This window comes from Podarcis gaigeae (genome assembly GCF_964106915.1).
Source record: "Podarcis gaigeae genome assembly, chromosome: 4".
Classification (NCBI taxonomy): domain Eukaryota; kingdom Metazoa; phylum Chordata; class Lepidosauria; order Squamata; family Lacertidae; genus Podarcis; species Podarcis gaigeae.
The window spans coordinates 91769704-91790000 of NC_139677.1; the positions used below are offsets into that span (position 1 = coordinate 91769704).

Consider the following 20297-nt stretch of genomic DNA (forward strand, 5'->3'; position numbering starts at 1 on the left):
ACTGCCCAGTCAATGACCATTTAATTAATAATCTATAAATATTCAGCAAAGCTACTGTGCTGCTCTATAAACAGCTTTGCAAGCTGAAGGACCTATATTCTGGAACCGCCATTATTCTTATGTATGTTTAGCTTCCTGTTTTGAGCCCTCATTCTGCTCCCAAGCGAGGGAAACAGTGCTAGACCCCCTTTATCTTTTCCTCGAGCGAGAACCATGCAATTTTATTTACCCCAATATTCTCTTCTGCTGCCTCCTCTTCTCCTGATGGCCTGCTCCATTTATTTTAATTATGGGGCTTATGTAGTTATTCCATTATGTTAGATTACGTTAGATTTCCTGAGCCTCGGGGGCACAGCAAGTAATAAATCTAAACAAACAAACAAACCCTTCGCAACAAATTTGGATTACACCTAGGATGCACATTGTACTGCCCTTATACAAATCTATGGCGCGACGACACTTAGAATAGTGCGTACACTTCTGGTCCCTACGTCTCAGAAACTTTTGATGTTGAAAATGGCTGGATATTCAGCTAGAAAAGGTGCAGAACAGCCAAAATTACCAGGGGTCTCGTAAAACTTCCCTGGGGTAAAGATGCATACATTTTGTTCTCTCTTTTTAGTTTTATAAAAAGGAGAGTAAGGGGAAGAAGGACAGAAGTCTATAAAATGATGTATAGTGTTCTCTCCCATATAGTGCCTCTCTCATAACGTGAGAACTCAGGGTCATCCAATAAAGCTGAATTGTGAGAAAATCAGGACAGACAACAGAAATAACTTCTTCACACAATGCATAGCCAAACCATGGAATCTGCTAGTCACTAACAGGTAGACCAATCCAAACCCCTGGCCAGCAGTTACGGTGTGTAAAGGAAGGGGTGCAGTGACTCTTGCATCCCCAACCCCACTGCTTGTGTGTGGAAGAGGAAACAACATTTTTGCAATGCAGCTCTCAGGGTGTTGCGGTAGAAAAGCCCTGTTCAGGTCTGTTGCCATCGCAAAACAGCACAGCAGTTGACTCAGGATTCAGCAATGTATTGCTGGCCTTCCCAATGCCAAACACCTTGTTCTGAGGGTTTCTGCTGGTTACTGAACACCAACAGTGGTCACTTCCACCCAATTTGCTCCACCTGTCGGCAGTGGAGCAACGGAGCTCGCTTGCCCACAGGGTTGAAGAAGGGGCACTCCTGCCTCATCCAAACTTCTTCCAGCCCAGCAGAATCTAGGCTTAGGGTTCTATAAAATGGGACTAGAGTCATCACTGGAGACCGATCCAGTCACCTGCGAACAACAGTGGGAGAGGCCTGTTGCTCTCGTGTCCTTCTCGTAAGCATATGGATGGCCCTTATGGGAGAGGGGATGCTGGGGACTATTTGATGCATCAGGAATATTTTTATTATTATTGTTATGTGATGGAGGAACCATCATTGTCCACAGGACAAATACCAGGCCTACAGTCAGAGGTGTTGAAGTGTGAGGAGTGTGCGTCAGAGAATCACTGCTGAATAGCCCAATATGTTTAATGTTATTTAACTGAAGACAATCTTACTTGGCTACAAGTGATCGCCAAAGAAGAAGACATAAGAAAGGAAAGGAAAAGTGACAGACAGAGGCTTCCCCCTTTTTTTCTAACAAAAGTTGAAAATTCAGAGAAAGTGTCTGAATAATCCATAAGAGAACCAGAACCCAAGAGAGACAGAGAGGAGGAGGAGGGGAAGAAGAAGAAGAAGAAGAAGGAGAAGGAGAAGAAGGAGAAGGAGAAGGAGAAGGAGAAGAAGGAAAAAACATGTTTGCTGTGGGCGATGCTGAAAATATTGCACTGCCCTCAAGTCTTGTAAAATCTACTATATATATATCTCACTGCATAACTGTCTCATTTCTTTGTTCACACTCACTCCAGTTAAAGCAGAAAACCCTTAACTGCGTTTTGTGTTATAAAACTGCTGACTAAAGGAACATAATTTAGCCTTCCTACTGTTTTTGAACAGTCGTGCCTCTCAAGTGCCTCTCTTAAAAATTAAGGGGCATAGAAGACTCCCCAAACTGCGGTAAGAGCAGGAGGGAGGAAGACAGCAGTCTCTGAAACGATGCTGTTAGCTGCTTGGCAGAATTTCGCTGTAGACTGCAGGCCACATGTAAAAAAAAAAAAAGAGGGGGGAGCTACTGGACCTGAAAATCAAATAGGACCGCTCTCAGCGATGCAGCTGACAATCCTTCATCTCTTTGGAACCTATTAATTAGGAGCAGCATGGCAATCTATGTGTCTACTTATCAATAAAGACAACTGTAACAGCAGCCAGACTTTCTCATTTTGCAGAACAAGTTTTTTGAGTTTTGTTTTACAATTGTTCACCACCCGTAATAGCACATAATAAAAGATAATAAAAGATAAAACATTTTAAAATGCAACAAAAAAACCCAACCCCAATAGAAAAAGCTAGGTAAGCTAAGAACCAGCATACAAACACTGGGCATGATCTCAGAGGGAAAACTCTTTAGAGAGTAGAGTGTTTTCACCAGCCACCCAAATTCTGTATGTATGATTTAGTTGAGATTCCTGCATTGCAGGGAGTTGGACTAGATTACCCCTGGGATCCCTTCCAACGCTACAATTCTATTATTCAAAATGAGAATAAGGCAGATTCTTAAACCTATTATGGAGGACTTGTTCTGTGCACAGGATAAAGGCTGGTGAAGTCCTGGCCTCAGCATTCCTTTTATTACCACATGCGGTTTTTATTCTACATTCTGCCCTCACTTCCCATTCTTACTTGGCCAGCCCAAGTTCTCCAAAATATAGCCTTAACTACATAGCTGCTTTATTTCTGGGAAACGCAGGAGTCATCCCAGAGAATTTCTGTCTAGTTATGCAAGCGAATATTCGAGACATAAGGGCAAGTTCCAATTCACCGAATGCCCTCTTGGGAAACCTTTAAGTCTCAGGCAGACTCTTGCCCATTTTAAAACCTCACGTCAGGAAGGGATAGTCAGTGTGCTATGACAAATGTGGGCAAGGTTATAACAGGAATGGCTGTACAAAATCTTAAGTTAGATTTGAGTCTGTTAGACTTGTGGCCAGTGTTTGAAAATGACTAAATCTCTTCCGTAGCAAAAACAGCAATAGCCAAACAGATTCAGGGATAATTTGAAGTTTGATGGAAGTGCAAAAAATATTTAGAGGGGGGAGGAGCTAGGAAGAAAATTCCCAAAACATCCCTGGAGTGCATATTATGGTTAGCAGCATAGCTCGCAGCACGAACAAAGTCGTTTCCAGTGAAAGACAAACTGCAGCAAAACAGAAACAGTGCTGTATGTGACAAATACAGGTAGGAATGGAAAGCCCTCCCATCAGATGTCAAGGAAATAAACAACTATCTGACTTTTAGAAGATGTGTGCAGGCAGCCCTGTTTAGGGAAGTGTTTAGTGTTTGATGTTTTATCTTGTTTTTAATATTCTGTTGGGAGCTGCACAGAGCGGCTGGGGAAACCCAGCCAGAAGGGCAGGGTATAAATAATAAATCATTATTATATTATTATTATATCTTACATCCCAACTTTTTGTACCCCTATTATTGATTGAAGGGCTGTGCTTGGAAAGGGAGGGAGAGAGGATGCTTACAGCAACTCTGCAGTGCCAAGGACTGCTAATATTTCTGACCAATGTTGTGCCTACTTAGTTTTTCTTCTCAGACCTCGTCTCAGGACAAATTACTTACATGGAAGACTCTTCATGGAGGTTTTTAAGCAGAGGTTGGATGGACATCAGTCATGGATGCTTTAGATTGGACTAGCTGGCCCTCAAGGTTCCTTCCAAGTCTACAATTCTATGACTCCATGCATCTATGCCTGCAGAAGCCTCATGCTCCACTAACTCGCATAGACTCGTTGAACTTTGAAATGTTCAAGAAGTCATGACTTGTAGTAACTAAGTAGAAACAGATAATATCCCACATGCCTCAGTAGCACACATAATGACCAGAAGTAGCTACCCACATGTGTGAATTGAAGAACATAAGGGTCAATGGTCAGATTTCACCCAGAGGGTGACCAGAGAAGACATTGAAATGGATTGGGGAGGGGGGTGAAGTCTTCTCTGAAGGCCTTAAAGCATACAGGGGTATATATGAAGAGGAAAGTTCTTTAAGACAACTAAATCCACTAATAAATTGGTGGGAACAGGGTGGAGCTTATGCCTGTTTCACAATATGAAAACACTTGCTGTTAATAAAGTTCACATGTGTGTCTGTAAAGGACAAAATTGCTCAAGAAACACATTTGTGGTGTCCAGATGGAGCTCCGTAAAGCGAAATCTGTCTCCTATTATCAACTAAAGCTCTCCCTTGCTAAAGAGAGAGCTCTTAAGGCATGAGGTTCTATAAAAATCTCAACTTACTAGACACAAAAACTGTCACGGCAGAACTAGATAAGAGCTTTGCCATTTTTCCCTCTCCCATTAAATATCCCCGACTTTGACTATTCTAGGTCAGGTAATGAGAAAAGAAATTGCATTCTGAGATTATCAAATGGTGGAAGATTTTGGTGAAATATTCCATGGGTGGAATGTCGGTTGTTGTTGTTGTTTTGCTTTTTGCAGTGGCCGAGCAGCCATTCCTTTCATTCTGCAAATCATCTTTCCACTGGTCTGTGCTCCGCAGCCTTCCTAGGAAAGGAAAGCTGAGCCAAGGATATCAGTGCGGGGTTTTTTTGGGGGGTGACTGTGGGCTGGAAACCCCACAGACTAGCAAGAGATAGCAAAGATGGCACCCCTCGCCCACTTTTTATGTCCATTAAGTGCCAACGCATCTAAAATGAAAATATATGATTTCTCAAGCACTGTGAGAAAGAGGCAGGAAAAAAAAAACCTCCAGAATATTTCTCATGGGGATGAGATTACCCAAAAATTGGGGGCAGGGGGCAGGATTCAACACAGATCTAGTGCTAGCCGGCTGCCCAGGAAGGCACAAATGACCTCACGTGTGCTAGAGCTCATTCCAAAGCTGCTCAGTATTGGAGCTGAGCACAAAGGTTTGGATCTCTTTCCCTTTCCCCGTTTTAGAGCATCAATGTGCAAGTCAATGAGCTGTAACTGGATTAAACATTTCACTTCCATCAAACTGCACATGTACACTGGCAGAGCAGAGCAGTCGTAATTTATATTCTCTCCAGCTCAAAGGAAACTGGTGGTAAAAAGAGAGAAGATGCTTGTATATTCATATCTGAAAATGATTCACTTTCAGCATGCGCGTCAGACAGCTGTCACTCCGTTTGCTACCTGAACAGAATCAGACAACTAATTTCAGTATACAAACACGGAGCAAAGAGATGGGAGGGAAAGGAAGCCCCCGGCAAAGGGCTGATTTGCAAAATGCTTACAGCCATGTTGCTACAGAGGTCTGGGCTGATTGATGTATATGCACTACAGAAAAACAACAACATGCAGCTGCCATGAAAACAGCGGCCTTGTCTGGAAACCTGACCCGTCCCGTCCACGATATGTAGTGAAACTCACCTCGTGTCTTGATACCTAAGCAAGAGCTAATCTTGCAGAAAGAGGCAATGAAAGGAACAGCATAGTGGCATTAAAGACATAAAGCTTGTTTTACTCTGTTACAAAAATTCAGAGGATGGAACGAAATAAAAGGCTGCCATTTTGGTGCCAGCCCTGCAGTTCTTATAACTTGCAGTTCTGGCCATCACTCACTAAAAGCAACCAAATGCGACATTTTGTACCCCCATGGCCAGCTTCCCCAATAAATATTTGTACTGTATGTTTGAGGCACCTTTAATTATGTAGATGTGGTTTATTAACGCTTGGGCCATAGGCCATTTACATGTAAGATAAATAAGTGCAGTACAAAACCCAACAGTATTAAATACTGCATAAAACCACGTTGCTCCTTCAATTATGAATATATTATTATTGATTGCACCCGCACAAGTCCTTGCGAGCGCAGTGAGTCTATAGGATTAAAAGTTGTGATGGCAGGCCCAATGTTTAGTACAGTCATACCTCATGTTACGTTTGCTTCAGTTTGCACATTTTAAGATGTACCAGAAAGGGCTACTTCCGAGTTTTGTCGCTTGCGCATTCGCAGACGCGCAAAATGACATCATGCGCATGCGCAGAAGCGGCGAATCGCAGATGCGGGTTGCCTTCTTTTCAGGTTGTGAACGGGCCTCCGGAACGGATCCTGTTCACAACCAGAGGTACCACTGTAGTCTGAAGAGTTCTTGTGGCATGCACAGAAATGTTCTCAAATATTCAGTGCGCCTTTTAAACAACGACAGCAAAAATGAACCAGGTAGCATGGGAATGTCGTTCCCACTTTTTATTCTTTTTTATTCTCACATCTTGTTATGAAGTAATGACAGCATAAGGAAAGATGATGGGGGCTTTCTCTGAGCGGGAGGGATAAGATATTAATCTCTTTTGCGCTCCTTCAGATACCTGACTGAGCAAAAGAAAAAGAGCGGCAGCCGAGAGAAGAAGAAAAGAGACAAGAAGGCGGGAGGGAGAGAGACTCAGACAGAATTGCTCAGATTGCACAGCGCTGCAAAGAAGTAAATACAGGTTTCCTGAAAACCGCAATCACACCTCGCTTTGTAGGAGGTATTTATTTTCATTTATCTGTTTCACAAGAAGATAACCACCTAAATGTCATTTCTTTTACTACACCGAATGTTTTTCTTCTTCTTCTTTTTAAACCTACCATCCCAATCTTCCATCCATTTAAGGCATTTTTTTTTTCCTGGCGAGTAATCAGAGGAACTGCATTTGGGGTTGCTGGAGGTTATAAAGTAATGTAATGCTCATGTAATCTCCGTCCCTTTTAAGCTTGATCTATTTTATTTGCAAGTTCGGGATGAGGCGGGATGGGTGGGGGATTTGAATGTGCGGCCCACAGAGTACCAATCAGTACATATCAGAACAGAATAAAAGTGTTCAGATCGGCAATTTAAATGAGAGGATCACTGATTGGATTTTTTATTAAAGGGGCTTCCGGAACAGAGTAACACAGAGGGCCAGACCGTTTTCTGAGGGGGTGTTAAATGCAAGTCTCTGCTCATGTGGTTGGCTGGGCTAAGAAGCTTCCAATAGTCTGGTTACTCAACCTCCACAGCCACAGTTTCTTTTTCTGCCATGTCTTGGGAGTGTCACTGGGCTTCTAATCACCAGTCCCTGAAGCCTTAAAAACATCATCACCTACAACAACCTGGGACTATAATGAGATTGCTTTTTACAAGCATATTGAGACCCACGAAAGAGCCTTGTAGCTAGCAATCTAGAATTTTGCATAAAGTAGGCTAGGCAAAGGTGATATTGGGAAAATATACCTCTCTTAAAACCTCTCTGTATTGATTTTATATTATGGTACTGAACTTGTGGGACGCGGGTGGCGCTGTGGGTTAAACCACAGAGCCTAGGACTTGCTGATCAGAAGGTCGGCGGTTCAAATCCCCGCGATGGGGTGAGCTCCTGTTGCTCGGGCCGTACTCCAGCCAACCTAGCAGTTTGAAAGCACGTCAAAGTGCAAGTAGATAAATAGGTACCGCTCCATCAGGAAGGTAAATGGTGTTTCCGTGCACTGCTCTGGTTCGCCAGAAGCAGCTCAGTCATGCTGGCCACATGACCTGGAAGCTGTACGCCGGCTCCCTCGGCCAATAAAGCGAGATGAGAGCCGCAACCCCAGAGTCGGTCACGACTGGACCTGATGGTCAGGGGTCCCTATAACTTACTGAACTTGTGGAAGAGCTCGGGAGAGACACTTTATCAAGTGGAAGAGCTTTGCTGGGCATAACATACTTTGCTGGATGTCTCTGTTCAGAGGAAGCCCAAGAAAATTGAAATCTCACCCAAAGGTCATAAAAAAGTGGGACAGGCTCCCCCGGAAGATGGTAGACTCTTCTTCCTTGGAGGTTTTAAATCAGATGGTGGATGGCCACAAGTCATGGATGCTTTAGTTAAGATTTAGTTAAGATGGTTGGACCTCAGGGTCCCTTCCAACTCTACATTACTATGACATCCCCGAAGCCTTGAAAATTTCCTTGTTTGGTGATACTGCTAAAGTTTGTTTGACATGGGACTACTGTCTCGGACCAGAACGGATGTGTAAGATTTTAAACCAATATCTGAATCCATCAACACCCACCGGTAAGCCACAAATAAATAAATGTACGGAAAGTTCACCAAGGAAAGTTCATCTCAGTATGCTGCGGCAGCAGAACGCCCTACAAATTCAGTGTCTTCTCCTTTGTCTATGTAGTTCCAACTCTTTCATTCCAATTCAAGCTTCACACTGATTTGTTCTGAATAGGCTAAAGAAAGACCTTTAAGGGTATTATGTCACAGTCAAATATAAAGGAAATAAGGGCAGGCTTATTTCATGAATCAAATAAAAGACCTCCATACTCCTGGGGCACCATCAACGCCTCCCTCCGCCCCTCCTAGGCATGCACACACCATGCAAGCGAGAAAACGGAAGCTTTTAGGTCAATCTCCAGTCAGATATCTTTTCACGGGGAGCCAATTTTATTCTCTTTTTATGCCAATCAGACTCTTAATGGGAGGAAGAGTATAAAATAATTCCGGAAGGCAAAAGTGGTGCTATGGGGAGGCCATGGTTATACTGGCAATTAAAGGTTCCCCCAGGAGGTTAATTAACCACATTAGGAGCCAAACATTTCACAAAACGCTTCACAAGTGTCGTAAAACCGAGCTCTTCCTCTTCAGACAACCTAGTGCCAAACTGTCAACAGCCTGTCTGATTTTTGTTATTGAGAAACATGCCGTCAAATGGGCAAATTTTAATGCATTCTAATCATTTTGGGGGGAGAGGTGGCGGCCAATCTGGACCTCTAATCTTTGCACCTGCCAGTCCACAATTTGGCTTCTACTAGTCCCGAAAATCCTGGAGCAGTAGTGTGCTAAATCATCCCCCTTGACTATTCCATCTTCAAACAGCCTGCAACAGTGGGATTTTGTATTCATCCCCAACCTATTATTCTGAAATACCAGGTAACAGATTCCTCATTAGCCGCATGTGAATCAATCCGGAACAGACGACTAAAGCCTAAGTGTAATAAATTAGCTGCCCTGCAACTCCTTCCCCAATTAAAAATAGATGCCTTTTTTCGTTTTATTTGAAGGGGTATTCTCAGCAAGTATTCCGTCTGCTGTGCTCCAGTTATATGCTCAAGGCCTACAGACCAATAAAACACACATCAGGCCTGAAAACCTCTCATTAGTAGACATGCTTCTGCGGCAATTTAATTTCATTTGGCCGCTTTTCCTCAACACTGATAAATAAAGATGTTGCCTTCAAGCCCAAATGGGGCAGATGTATATGATTACTAAGTGGGTTGGTTTCGATGGAATACAAAGCACTAGGCTGAGAAGCTCCCTGCACTCCATGTAAACAATCCAGTGTGGTGTAGTGGTTAAGAGCAGTGGACTCGTAATCTGGGGAACTGGGTTCGCTTCCCCGCTCCTCCACATGCAGCTGCTGGGTGACTTTGGGCTAGTCACACTTCTCTGAAGTCTCTCAGCCTCACTCACCTCACAGAGTGTTTGTTGTGGGGGAGGAAGGGAAAGGAGAATGTTAGCCGCTTTGAGACTCCTTAGGGTAGTGATAAAGTGGAGTATCAAATCCAAACTACTCCTCCTCCTCCTCCTCTTCTTCTTCTTCTTCTTCCCACCACCGCTGTATCCATATTTTGCCATTTACATCCAAACTGGACAAACTATGGTTTGTACAAGCCATAGTCTGCCTTCAAACGAGGGTTGCAAACCCAATTCAATCGGTCTGCCATCATGGTTTGTGTGCAAACAAGTTGGATGTAACAGGAAATGGTAACATGTCACTAAATCAGAAGTAACCAAGGGAATCAGACGGCACATGGAAAGGAATGAGGGGAAAGAAGACAAAGGAGTGTGATAGCACCGGGCAAATTCATTTAGAATCATGAGGTTAGATCCTGCAGGATAAGCGGATCCTGCAAACCTGGTCTGCACACCCGTTTTAGAACACATTCCCTATCTCATCTTACCTCCAGAAAATGTTCTGCCTGCTGTTCGCGATCCAGTTTTCTTGAAGTTGTGGTTATGAGACCTGTAAGAAAGATCAGAATTATTTTCAGTAACATGGGAAAAAAACAGGTCTCCAGATGGATCACTAGAAGCATCTGGACCCAAACTTCCAATGTGAACCACTTTAGCATACATTTCATGAATGTGCTAATTGGATGATGCTTAGGATAAAATACATTGATCAATGTGTTCAATGGAATAAAAATTTTAATACAAATTTCCGCACTGTTGTGTGTTTTTTTTTTTTAAAAAAGAAACTGCACATTAATGCAGAAGTGGGATCAAACAGATTGATGGATGAACACTGGTGAAACTGACACAGATACAGACTGATCTGAGCTTCCCTACCTATGAGGACTGCTTCCATTGAAAAGCACTAGGTATGTTGGGGAATGGAAAAGCTGATTTTCATCAGTAATGGCTGATTCAAAGTTGTTGCTTCATGCTACAACCAAAGAGCAATTCATTTGCATGCATGAGCCTGAACGTTGTGGACAAAGAATAGTCAAGTTACCTTTGGCCCTCTTGCTGAATTCTCCCATGTAGAGTATTCCCCAACTCTTTAATAAGGGTTGAGTTCATAGAATCATGGAATCATAGAGTTGGAAGAGACCCTGTGGATCACCTAGTCCGATCCCTGCAGTGCAGGAATATGAAGCTGTCCCTTATGGGGATTGAATCAGCACCATGCTCTTAGAAGATGGTCTTCAACATCCTCCTTGGTAGAACCAATTATGATTCTATACACTCCAATTGCTAACTAAATCAAAAATCAAGGCGTAGGTTTGTTTATTTCTGAGTTATAGTTTCACCCTCCCCCCCATAAAAACCTTGATAAATTGCATATCTCATCCATTCTTAGTTAAGAAAGGCTCATTATCGCAACTGAAACGAGCTCTTGCCTAGGCTAATACAATACATCAGAGGGGTTTTCTGAGCCAGCACCGCATGCAAGCGTCTCTAGTCTTCCTGATAGCAGGCATTATGGAAGGCATCGGAATAATAAGGGGCAATTTTATTACCCAGTATGAATAAAATGTCTTTTGAACACTAACAGCATGTTTGTCTAGCTAGCTTAGTAAATCACAGATTGGCATGATGAAACAGGGGTGCTTAGGGAAAAAAAGAAAGAGAAAATAATAAAATAGCCCAGAAAATAAGTTAAATGTGACTTTGGGTGTAAATAAACATATCATTTTATATAATTACTGATGTAAGCCTCTAATTTGAAAGTGAGTGTGTGCTTATCTGGGGGGGGGGGAGAATGGGAATTTGTTAAATATGAAATGGGAGGCAGATAATTCTGAAGACAAATGTATGATTATTTTAAAATCTGAAGCATTATTCCCCTTTTTGATTACTGGACGATGAGAGCAAAATGCCCTTTCATTATAAGATAAGCTAAAAGAGAGATAAAGCTCTTGTTAACAGCAGTAAATGCTCCCTCATTCCAGGGGCTTTGTTTACTAGTTAAACTGCTAAACTAGTTTCTGGAAATTACACTTCTTTCTTCCACACATTTCCCCCTCATGAAATAATAGTAGTGCTGGCTTTATTTTAAAGTCACCATGCAAGCTCAGGTGCCGAGTTAACGGTCAGGGGTGTAAGAAAGCATTGCTTTCCGTTCTGCCCAATATTTGTCGCAGGTACCACTGTCTCCTTTCTGTTGTAGTTCACCTTTTGCCCAAGGCTACACTATCAGCCTCATTGTCTACAATGGCAAAACTGTGTGCAACTTACATAATTTACGTAATTAACTACAGTCATACCTCTTGTTGCGTTCGCTTCATGTTGCGGATTTTTGGGTTGCGAATGTGGCAAACCCGGAAGTGTATACTTCCGGGTTTCGCCGCACGTGCACACACAGAAGCGTTCTGCACATTTTGTGCCTGCGCAGAAGCATTCTGTGCACTTTGAACATGCGCAGAAGCGCTTCATCACACTCCGCGCCTGTGCAGAAGCGCCGCTCCAGTTGCGGACTTTTTGGGGTGCAAACGGCACCCCGGAACGGACTGTGTCCGCAACTAGAGGTACCACTGTATTCTGTACATTGTTGTTGTTGTTTAGTCAGTTAGTCATGTCCAACTCTTCGTGACCCCATGGACCAGAGCATGCTAGGTACTTCTGTCTTCCACTGCCTCCCGCAGTTTGGTCAAACTCATGCTGGTAACTTCAAGAACACTGTCCACCCATCTCGTCCTCTGTCGTCCCCTTCTCCTTGTGCCATCCATCTTTCCCAATATCAGAGTCTTTTCCAGGGGGTCTTTCCAGGGAGACCTATGTTTTAGCGGCAGATCACTTTTTCTGCCTGTTGCAGTAATCGTAATGTGATGTACGATTTTTAATTGTGTTTTTTATTGATTCTCTTATTTCTTAGGTACTGCATTTTATTGTATTACAATTTGAGCTCCTAAGAACTCAAAGTGCAACACAATAAAATAGAATATGAGAAAAAGAGGAAGCAATAAAATACTTTACGCAATGGATTTGTTGCCATCTTTAACCACAAATCCACAACTATGCCATGGACCACCTGGGGTCACAGACCACCAGTGGTCCACGGACCACAATTTGGGAACCCTTGATGTAAGAATTTGCATAAAACAAATTGTCTCAAGAAACGTTTGTAGCATTTCTAGGATTGAATGGTGACTTGTGTGTTGTTGTTGTTTAAAAAAAATAATCACAAGACAAAGTTATGGGCATTACCTTACAATGTCACAGAAGGCGCAATCACATCACAGAATTAAACTGTGTCAGTCATTCCCTTTTCACACACACACCCCTCCTAAGAACCGTGGTTCAGAGAGAGGGAACAGTTGCTATTTCTAACAAAGAATTATCCACAACCTCTCCAAACTATAATTCCCAGGATTCTTAGGGGAAAGCCGTGACAGTTAACGTGACATAAAAAGCAATAAAAGTTTATAGAGCAGACAGGACCACAGACTGTGGAAATTCTGCATTCCAAGTTATAGCCCGAGGTTAGTTACTGTGATTGGACTGTGGGCAAGCTCTTTCCTGGGCTGATTTGGGTTTGGTCTGTTCCAGTCGATGTTTTATGTACCTTTTGAGATTTGAATTGAACATAAATTATCTTATTTACAAATTTTGCAGCGCACACCCTGTAACAGCCGAGCTGGCAGCAAAGGCTAAAGATATATTTTGTTCCTCCCCGAAGAACACTAAAAGTGAAACGACACCAACCCTTTATTTTTCTAATGCAACAAAGTGCCTTTCAATGAATATATTAAGATAGTGTATAAATCAAACATCACTATATAATTGCATATCCCTGATGCACTGTATCTAGCAGAAGGCCTATTTATGCTAAGCTCATAATGAGCTAGAAATGTAACAGTGGCTGAGGAAAAAAATGGAGAGTAGGTCTGCCTTGGTGGAGCTGGGCTATGGAAGAGAGAACTGGGGCTGACCCTTTAGGGCAGCCTTCTCCAACACGGCATACCAAGATGTTGTAAGGCCACACAAACCCCAGCTCCATCAGTCACACTAGCCAGTGGTCTGGGATAATTGGGAAGGGGGCTTGTAGTTAGTCCTACAACATCCAGGGACCCAAAGTTGGCTGGTTTAGGTCAACCACACAGGCAGGAGATTTGTGGCATCTCTGGATAGGAGATGGTGTCTTGGTCTGCGTATGGTCCTTCTGCAGGTGTTAGATCCTGTTCTTGTCAAACTGCAAGCAGGAGGTAGCTGCCACAATGAGTAGAAAGAGCAGTATCTCCTTGCTCAGAATTAACATGCAATTATTATTATTATTATTATTACTAATCGTAAGGGTTTTGAGGTCCGTATAGTTAAAGGTCCGTATAGTTAAGGTCCGTATAGTTAAAGCCATGGTTTTCCCAGTAGTGATGTATGGAAGTGAGAGCTGGACCATAATGAAGGCTGATCGCCGAAGAATTGATGCTTTTGAATTATGGTGCTGGAGAAGACTCTTGAGAGTCCCATGGACTGCAAGAAGATCAAACGCATCCATTCTTAAGGAAATCAGCCCTGAGTGCTCACTGGAAGGACAGATCGTGAAGCTGAGGCTCCAGTACTTTGGCCACCTCATGAGAAGAGAAGACTCCCTGGAGAAGACACTGATGCTGGGAAAGATGGAGGGCACAAGGAGAAGGGGGCAACAGAGGATGAGATGGTTGGACAGTGTTTTCGAGGTTACCAGCATGAGTTTGACCAAACTGCGGGAAGTAGTGGAGGACAGAGGTGCCTGGCGTGCTCTGGTCCATGGGGTCACGAAGAGTCGGACACGACTAAACGACTAAACAACAACAAGGGTTTTGAGATGGGAGGTGTGGAAACTATCTGTGGCAGTGTGGAAAGTATTTTAGCATCATCACTGTCAATACCATATTATCACTGTCCTCATCATCTTGCCACTGTCATCACTGCTGTATTCAAAGCATTCCACATACTCCTGATGAAACCTTAGCAACACAGATCAGCGCTGTAAGTCCCATAGTAGAGACGGGAGGCTGAGACTGACAGAGCGGTTTGTCCGAGACCACATATAAGTTCATGGCAGATGTAAGCTTGCAGGACGTCCCCAGCACGATGTAATTTCAATGCAATACTGTTCAAATTATATAAACCTCAGCTCTCATCAGATTTTATGAACATGAAGTTTGAAACTGCTATCTCGCAGCCTTTGGGTGGCCAACTTTTTGAAATGCACCACCGACGTTCAGAAGGGCAGATGGTTTGGGGACACCAATACGAATTTCTCTGCTAGAGCATGAGCAGAAAACAAATGTATATGCCTCAACAAACATTCCTAACACATATCATGTTTTGACATTACATATGCTTTCTAACACAACAAACAACTGCATAGGATTATTCAGGCTATTGATGCTGAGGATGGTTCTGTGCTTCCTTTTGGGTCACACCTGAAATGTCCCAGTACTAGACATTGCCCAGGGAAATGCAAACCTATTTGTCTGGTGCTGAAAGGATGGCGAAGTTGGCACCTGCTGTGCCTCTCTGGAGAGAGAATTTTAATAGATGGGAGCTGCTGCAGAAAAGGGCATTTTCTGTAGTATTTAATCCTATTTGTCATGGTGCCTGATGTGATTATGGAATGAAGAAAAAGAAAATGGCACATGGAAGAAGCATAGCAGTGCAAGAACGCAAACACACACACACACACACACACACACACACACACACACACAATTACAACCTGATATTCCCAACAGGTAGATGCCAGATATTTTTCTAGCAATTGGGTGGTCTGCAGCTCTGCACAACTAAAAATAGTTGTCCTTTTATGTACAACTGGCAAATGGGAAAAGATGGGTGCTTTCAATTTCCCCAGCTGTAATTCTTTCATAAAATACTCTATTTTTAAGAAGCGGCAAAGAGAGCATCTCGATTCTAAAGCACCAACTGCAGATGTTCCCTGTTAGGAGGAATGAATACGCATCCCCCTCCCCTGCATTTGATAGAGCAGATTGCCAAGACGTTGCCATGCTGTGACCTGAGCTTGTGTTTTAGGAAAGGAATAGGCCAGAAACTGAGCTTCCACTCCCACATTAATGCAGATTTAGACTCAAGCAACACAATGGGATTGCAATTCACTTGAAGTGCAGAATACCCAACTGGTAGATGGTTTGTTTGCCTACCCCCTTGCCTCTCCAAGTGCCACTGCCACCCCCATTAACATGGCACGAGCTTGCTTTCTGCTAAGGGGCCAAACCAATTAACATAAATTATACCCATGGGCTTCCCAAGTTTTACTCAGTTTCCCTTGGCATTTATGCATGGAAAAATTGAAGGAAATTGTATAATGATCATGTGCGCTGAGTACCAAGCTAGCCAGCAGTTAGGTAAGTATTTATAGCTACTGCTGGAAGTACTAATTACATGCTAATTACAAGCAGACCAGAATACCGTAATTTTCATTGGAATTGAGAGAGCTACACAGTTGTTAAAATCTGCGCCGAGGCTCTATATTAACAATTAGCTGTTTAGGAGACACTGAATTTTGTCTGGAGAGGCAGACAAAAAGGGACACAATTTTGTTTTATATCCATCTTTGTTTTCATTTGTCTGCAAATGAGGACAGTTTGAAACCTTTTAGCTACCAGGGAGTGAGGGGGGATATGGCTGATTGAAGAGGGTTTGTTTAAGGGAACAACTGATTGCTCACTTGCCCCCATTCATTAGAGACAGTTGCTGCAATTCTCTGGAGTGAGCTGGGAGTATCTTACTTAAGCTGTCAGTTTTGGAACCAATGTGATTTGGAACCAATTATTCATTTAGGGTGGACATGTGTCCTGACCCAGAGATCCACATCTGCATGTGCTACATTTGGATTATCATACTGAACCCTTTGGTCTACAGGTCCAGCCCCTTGCTGTTCTCCTGCCTTTGCCACGATTAATAGAGGAAGTCTCCCATTTCATCCAAACTGGGAAACAAAGAGTTCTTAAATCTGGAAGCCAGGTTTTTTGAAAGAGCAATTGTTTGAAGTTGACTTGATATCCTTGCCTTGTAAAAAGTCAGTGAGCACAGTTCCCTGGTATGGACAAAATTGGAAACTGTCGTTTATTAGAGGCCTCCTGGTATAATTGTGGTTTGTGCAAAGGGAGGAGTGATGGGATTCCATACATGAGCAAAAGTCTTGTGTATATCTCAGCTTTATAAACTGAGATATGATCATCCAAACTAGTCCATTGTGCATACCAGAACTTGCAGCCCTCCCAGTGTTGTCAGGCTCTAACTCCCATCAGCCCCAGCCAGCATGGCCAAGAGTCAGGGATGATGGGAGTCGTAAACCAACATCTAGAGCACCACAAGTTCCTCATCTCATTTGTGCCCAGACTAGGTTTTCTATGGTACTTTCAGGACCGGTACCTCTCCAGTTGGGAAGTGTTTGAGCAAAAGTGGTCTCCAGCTGGTGTAGAGTCCTCCTACGAGATCAGACCAGCCACCCAACCACTTTTATAGGGATCAGGCCCTATAAAGACCTGGATTCATTCTGACTCGTTGCAATTAGAAGCTTCTTTGATGCTTTGGCTGGCCTCCTGGCAGTTCCCATTTGGGGACAAAGCAAGGCAACGATGCAAAAGCTGAACCCACACACACCATTCCTCAGGCCCCCAGTCAAGATCTGCTACAAATTCAGATGCTGACACCTAGGACTGTGTGGTAGAACTTCCACGGCATGGACAGCAATGACAGCTGCTGTTTTGTATTATGTATACATATCCTGCGTGAGCTCCCTAACTATGTATTAGATTGGCAGAATTGATCTTTGTCTGCATGTGTTTTCAGCACCCAGAAATGCTGTGATGATAGTTCCTCTATGCCAGCTATTCACATCCTGATGCATCTAATCAATGCCCTTTTGCGTGTGCATAGGCTTCCTCCGAAACTGGATTAATACAGCAGCAGCAGAGCAACCTTATATCCTAGGTTTCCTCTCCCAACTCATGCACAGTCCCAAGATCACCCAGTGAGCTTCACAGCTGAGTTGTGATTTGAACCCTGGTCCTAGTCCATTTTACTCTCTTTGCCTGTTATTTAAAAGAAACCAGGTAAGGGAAAAAGAAATAACACTTTTTTACTTGTTCCCACCCTCCTAGCAACAGCTGAGTAACTATGAACTTTATTCCAAAATGTCAAGTATGCTAGGAAACTGGGAAATTAGGATATGCTATGGAGCTGCTGGACAACTAGATGGGGTTGAGGTGATTAGGAGGAGGTCAAATCCTTGGTTACGTTGACTGATGGCTTTGACGATGCAATTACAATCTCATGAAACTCCTACTTTACATTATTTTCTAAGCACTGTGTTGCTACTCTACACGGCTTTATGTTGCAGTCTGACTCCTGGTTCAGAATATCATCGCCTTCCATATGAAGATAATAATATACTTCGAAAGAAGCAATTGCACATTAACGAGCCGATTGATTAGCTTCAGTTGCGATCTCGAGCCTGTGACCTTTTGTCACTGATTATGCTCTACTCCTTGACCCACTGGGTTGCTAACGAGCAAATCCAAACCCTGATTAGATGGCCAAATTAGCAGTGACTCCCACGCTCACTTCTGCCATGCCCTCTGCTGGCATGCAGCCCTCGGGAAATGATGTCCACGGGGACATTTCGAGGGGGTATGGTTTTTACCAGTTCCCCTTGCAGTCTCCTAAAACCTTCTGGAACTGTGTGGGGGATTGCACTGGGAACACTGTATACGTGTGTGTGTGGGGGGGTGGGTATTAATCAGGAATGCCTCCCCTCTGTTTTGCCAGCAGGAATGAAGCCCATCTCTCTACTGCTAAAAGAGAGAGAGAGAGAGAGAGAGAGAGAGAGAGAGAGAGAGAGAGAGAAAAGCACGATAAATATCCACAGTACAACAAAGAGATTAGCATGGGGTGATACCTGGTTTTCAACATCGCAATACAGTGGTACTTCGGGTTACATGTGCTTCAGGTTACATACACTTCAGGTTACAGACTCCGCTAACCCAGAAATAGTACCTTGGGTTAAGAACTTTGCTTCAAGAAGAGAACAGAAATCGTTCTCCAGCGGCGCGGCGGCAGCACGAGGCCCCATTAGCTAAAGTGGTGCTTCAGGTTAAGAACAGTTTCAGGTAAAGAACGGACCACCAGAACGAATTAAGTACTTAACCCGAGGTACCACTGTACATCACCAGCCCAACATGGTGATATATGATGGGAACCCCCCCCCCCGGGGGGGGGCGCGATGCACAGCCCCAAAATTGAGAAACCTCTCCAGGCGTCTTCCCTCTTGAGTGCAGCACAGGACTTTCTGTAACTCTTCAGTCCCGGTGCGCAGCAGCGACACATATCCGAAGACATGTGCACACTCAAACAGTAGAGTGGTTGTGAGGTGTGGCATATGAGTTTATTAAGTAATATATACAGGACAAAGCAATCATGGCGTCCCTCTCACATCTTCTCCGAGAGAGAGAGAGAGAGAGAGAGAGAGAGAGAGAGAGAGAGAGGGATTGAGAGATTACAAAGGACTGGCTTCCGTTTCCCACACTTTCCAAGCATGGAATGTAAACACAGATATGTGATGTAACAATCACACATCTAGCAACAGAGAGAATGAAAATACTGACATCATACTGATATGTCACGATGTCTGAAATAAGGATGGAGCTATGCAGAGGCGTTCGCTGGCTTCATGGTTTTTCCTGCATTGTGATTTTTGCATAGAATGAACACACACACACACACACACACACACCCCATGATTCGCAATATATTGCCAGGTCTAAAACTAAGATTCCAATATCACAATATGGACGTCAAACAGGTTTTGGATGATACATCAATATATCACCCAACCGTAAAGGAGACACAAGGCGTAATTGTTAAAACAAAACAAATACTCCATTCAGCTGAGACGTAGCATGGTTTAATGGTCAATTTTTATCTGATCCTCATTATTAGTTCGGGAAGTGAGAATTGGGCTACTTCACTTAGGGATGTAGGATGAATAAAATCCTTGAGTGCCCCCCCACAGGATACTGGGAGAGTAGATGTTACCAACTTTTATAGAGATAGATGGGCATGTTAAATGTGACCGAAGTGATCCGTTTTACGTGGAAGAGTTTTAAGAGCTGAGAAGAGGAAATGGCAAAGTCCACCTGAGGCAAGATTACAGCTCACATCCCCAAAGTCACCACACGCAGCAGCGCTATCAAGGCTCTATGGCATCAGCTGAAGAAACTTGCCTTTAATGAGCCATGCAATAACCAGAAAGGAGAGATCAGCAGTTTTGCTTCCTACTTCTGCCCTGGAGAGGATTGTCAGCTGTGTAAGTGGATAGGCTGACCCTTAAACAGCTCTGGAAAGGCTAGGCAAAGTGCTGGAGCATGGGCTCATCAACAGATATTGGCCATTATCAATGAAATAGGGGGGTGTATCGTGGCAGGTACTCCTCTATAAGTAGAGGGGGTTTAAACAGACCTTCATGTTGACCTTAATGACCTGAGTGCTCAGAGACAACTAGAGCCAGAAACAGAGGAGAATGATACAGATATAGGGAGGGTCTAGTCCCGCATGGCAATTCAGGCGAACTAATACCAGTGTACTGGAAGAAGCACAGATTACCAGTGTCAGAGCAATGATTCTTCAACATCAATTTCGTTGGACTGGTCATGTTATGCAGATGCCTGATGATCATCTTCCAAAGCAACTACTCTATTCCGAAC

The 20297-nt window shown here is 43.4% G+C and overlaps 1 protein-coding gene across 1 annotated transcript in view; it reads right to left on the minus strand.

Moving 5' to 3' along the window:
- The window catches only part of FAT3 (FAT atypical cadherin 3), a 478212-nt gene that overhangs the window by 174821 nt on the left and 283094 nt on the right, over window positions 1–20297 (minus strand). The window contains exon 4 of the mRNA XM_083737613.1: window positions 10047–10108. Within this exon, the coding sequence (XP_083593739.1) occupies window positions 10047–10108 (62 nt within the window). The remainder of the gene's footprint in view (window positions 1–10046; window positions 10109–20297) is intronic.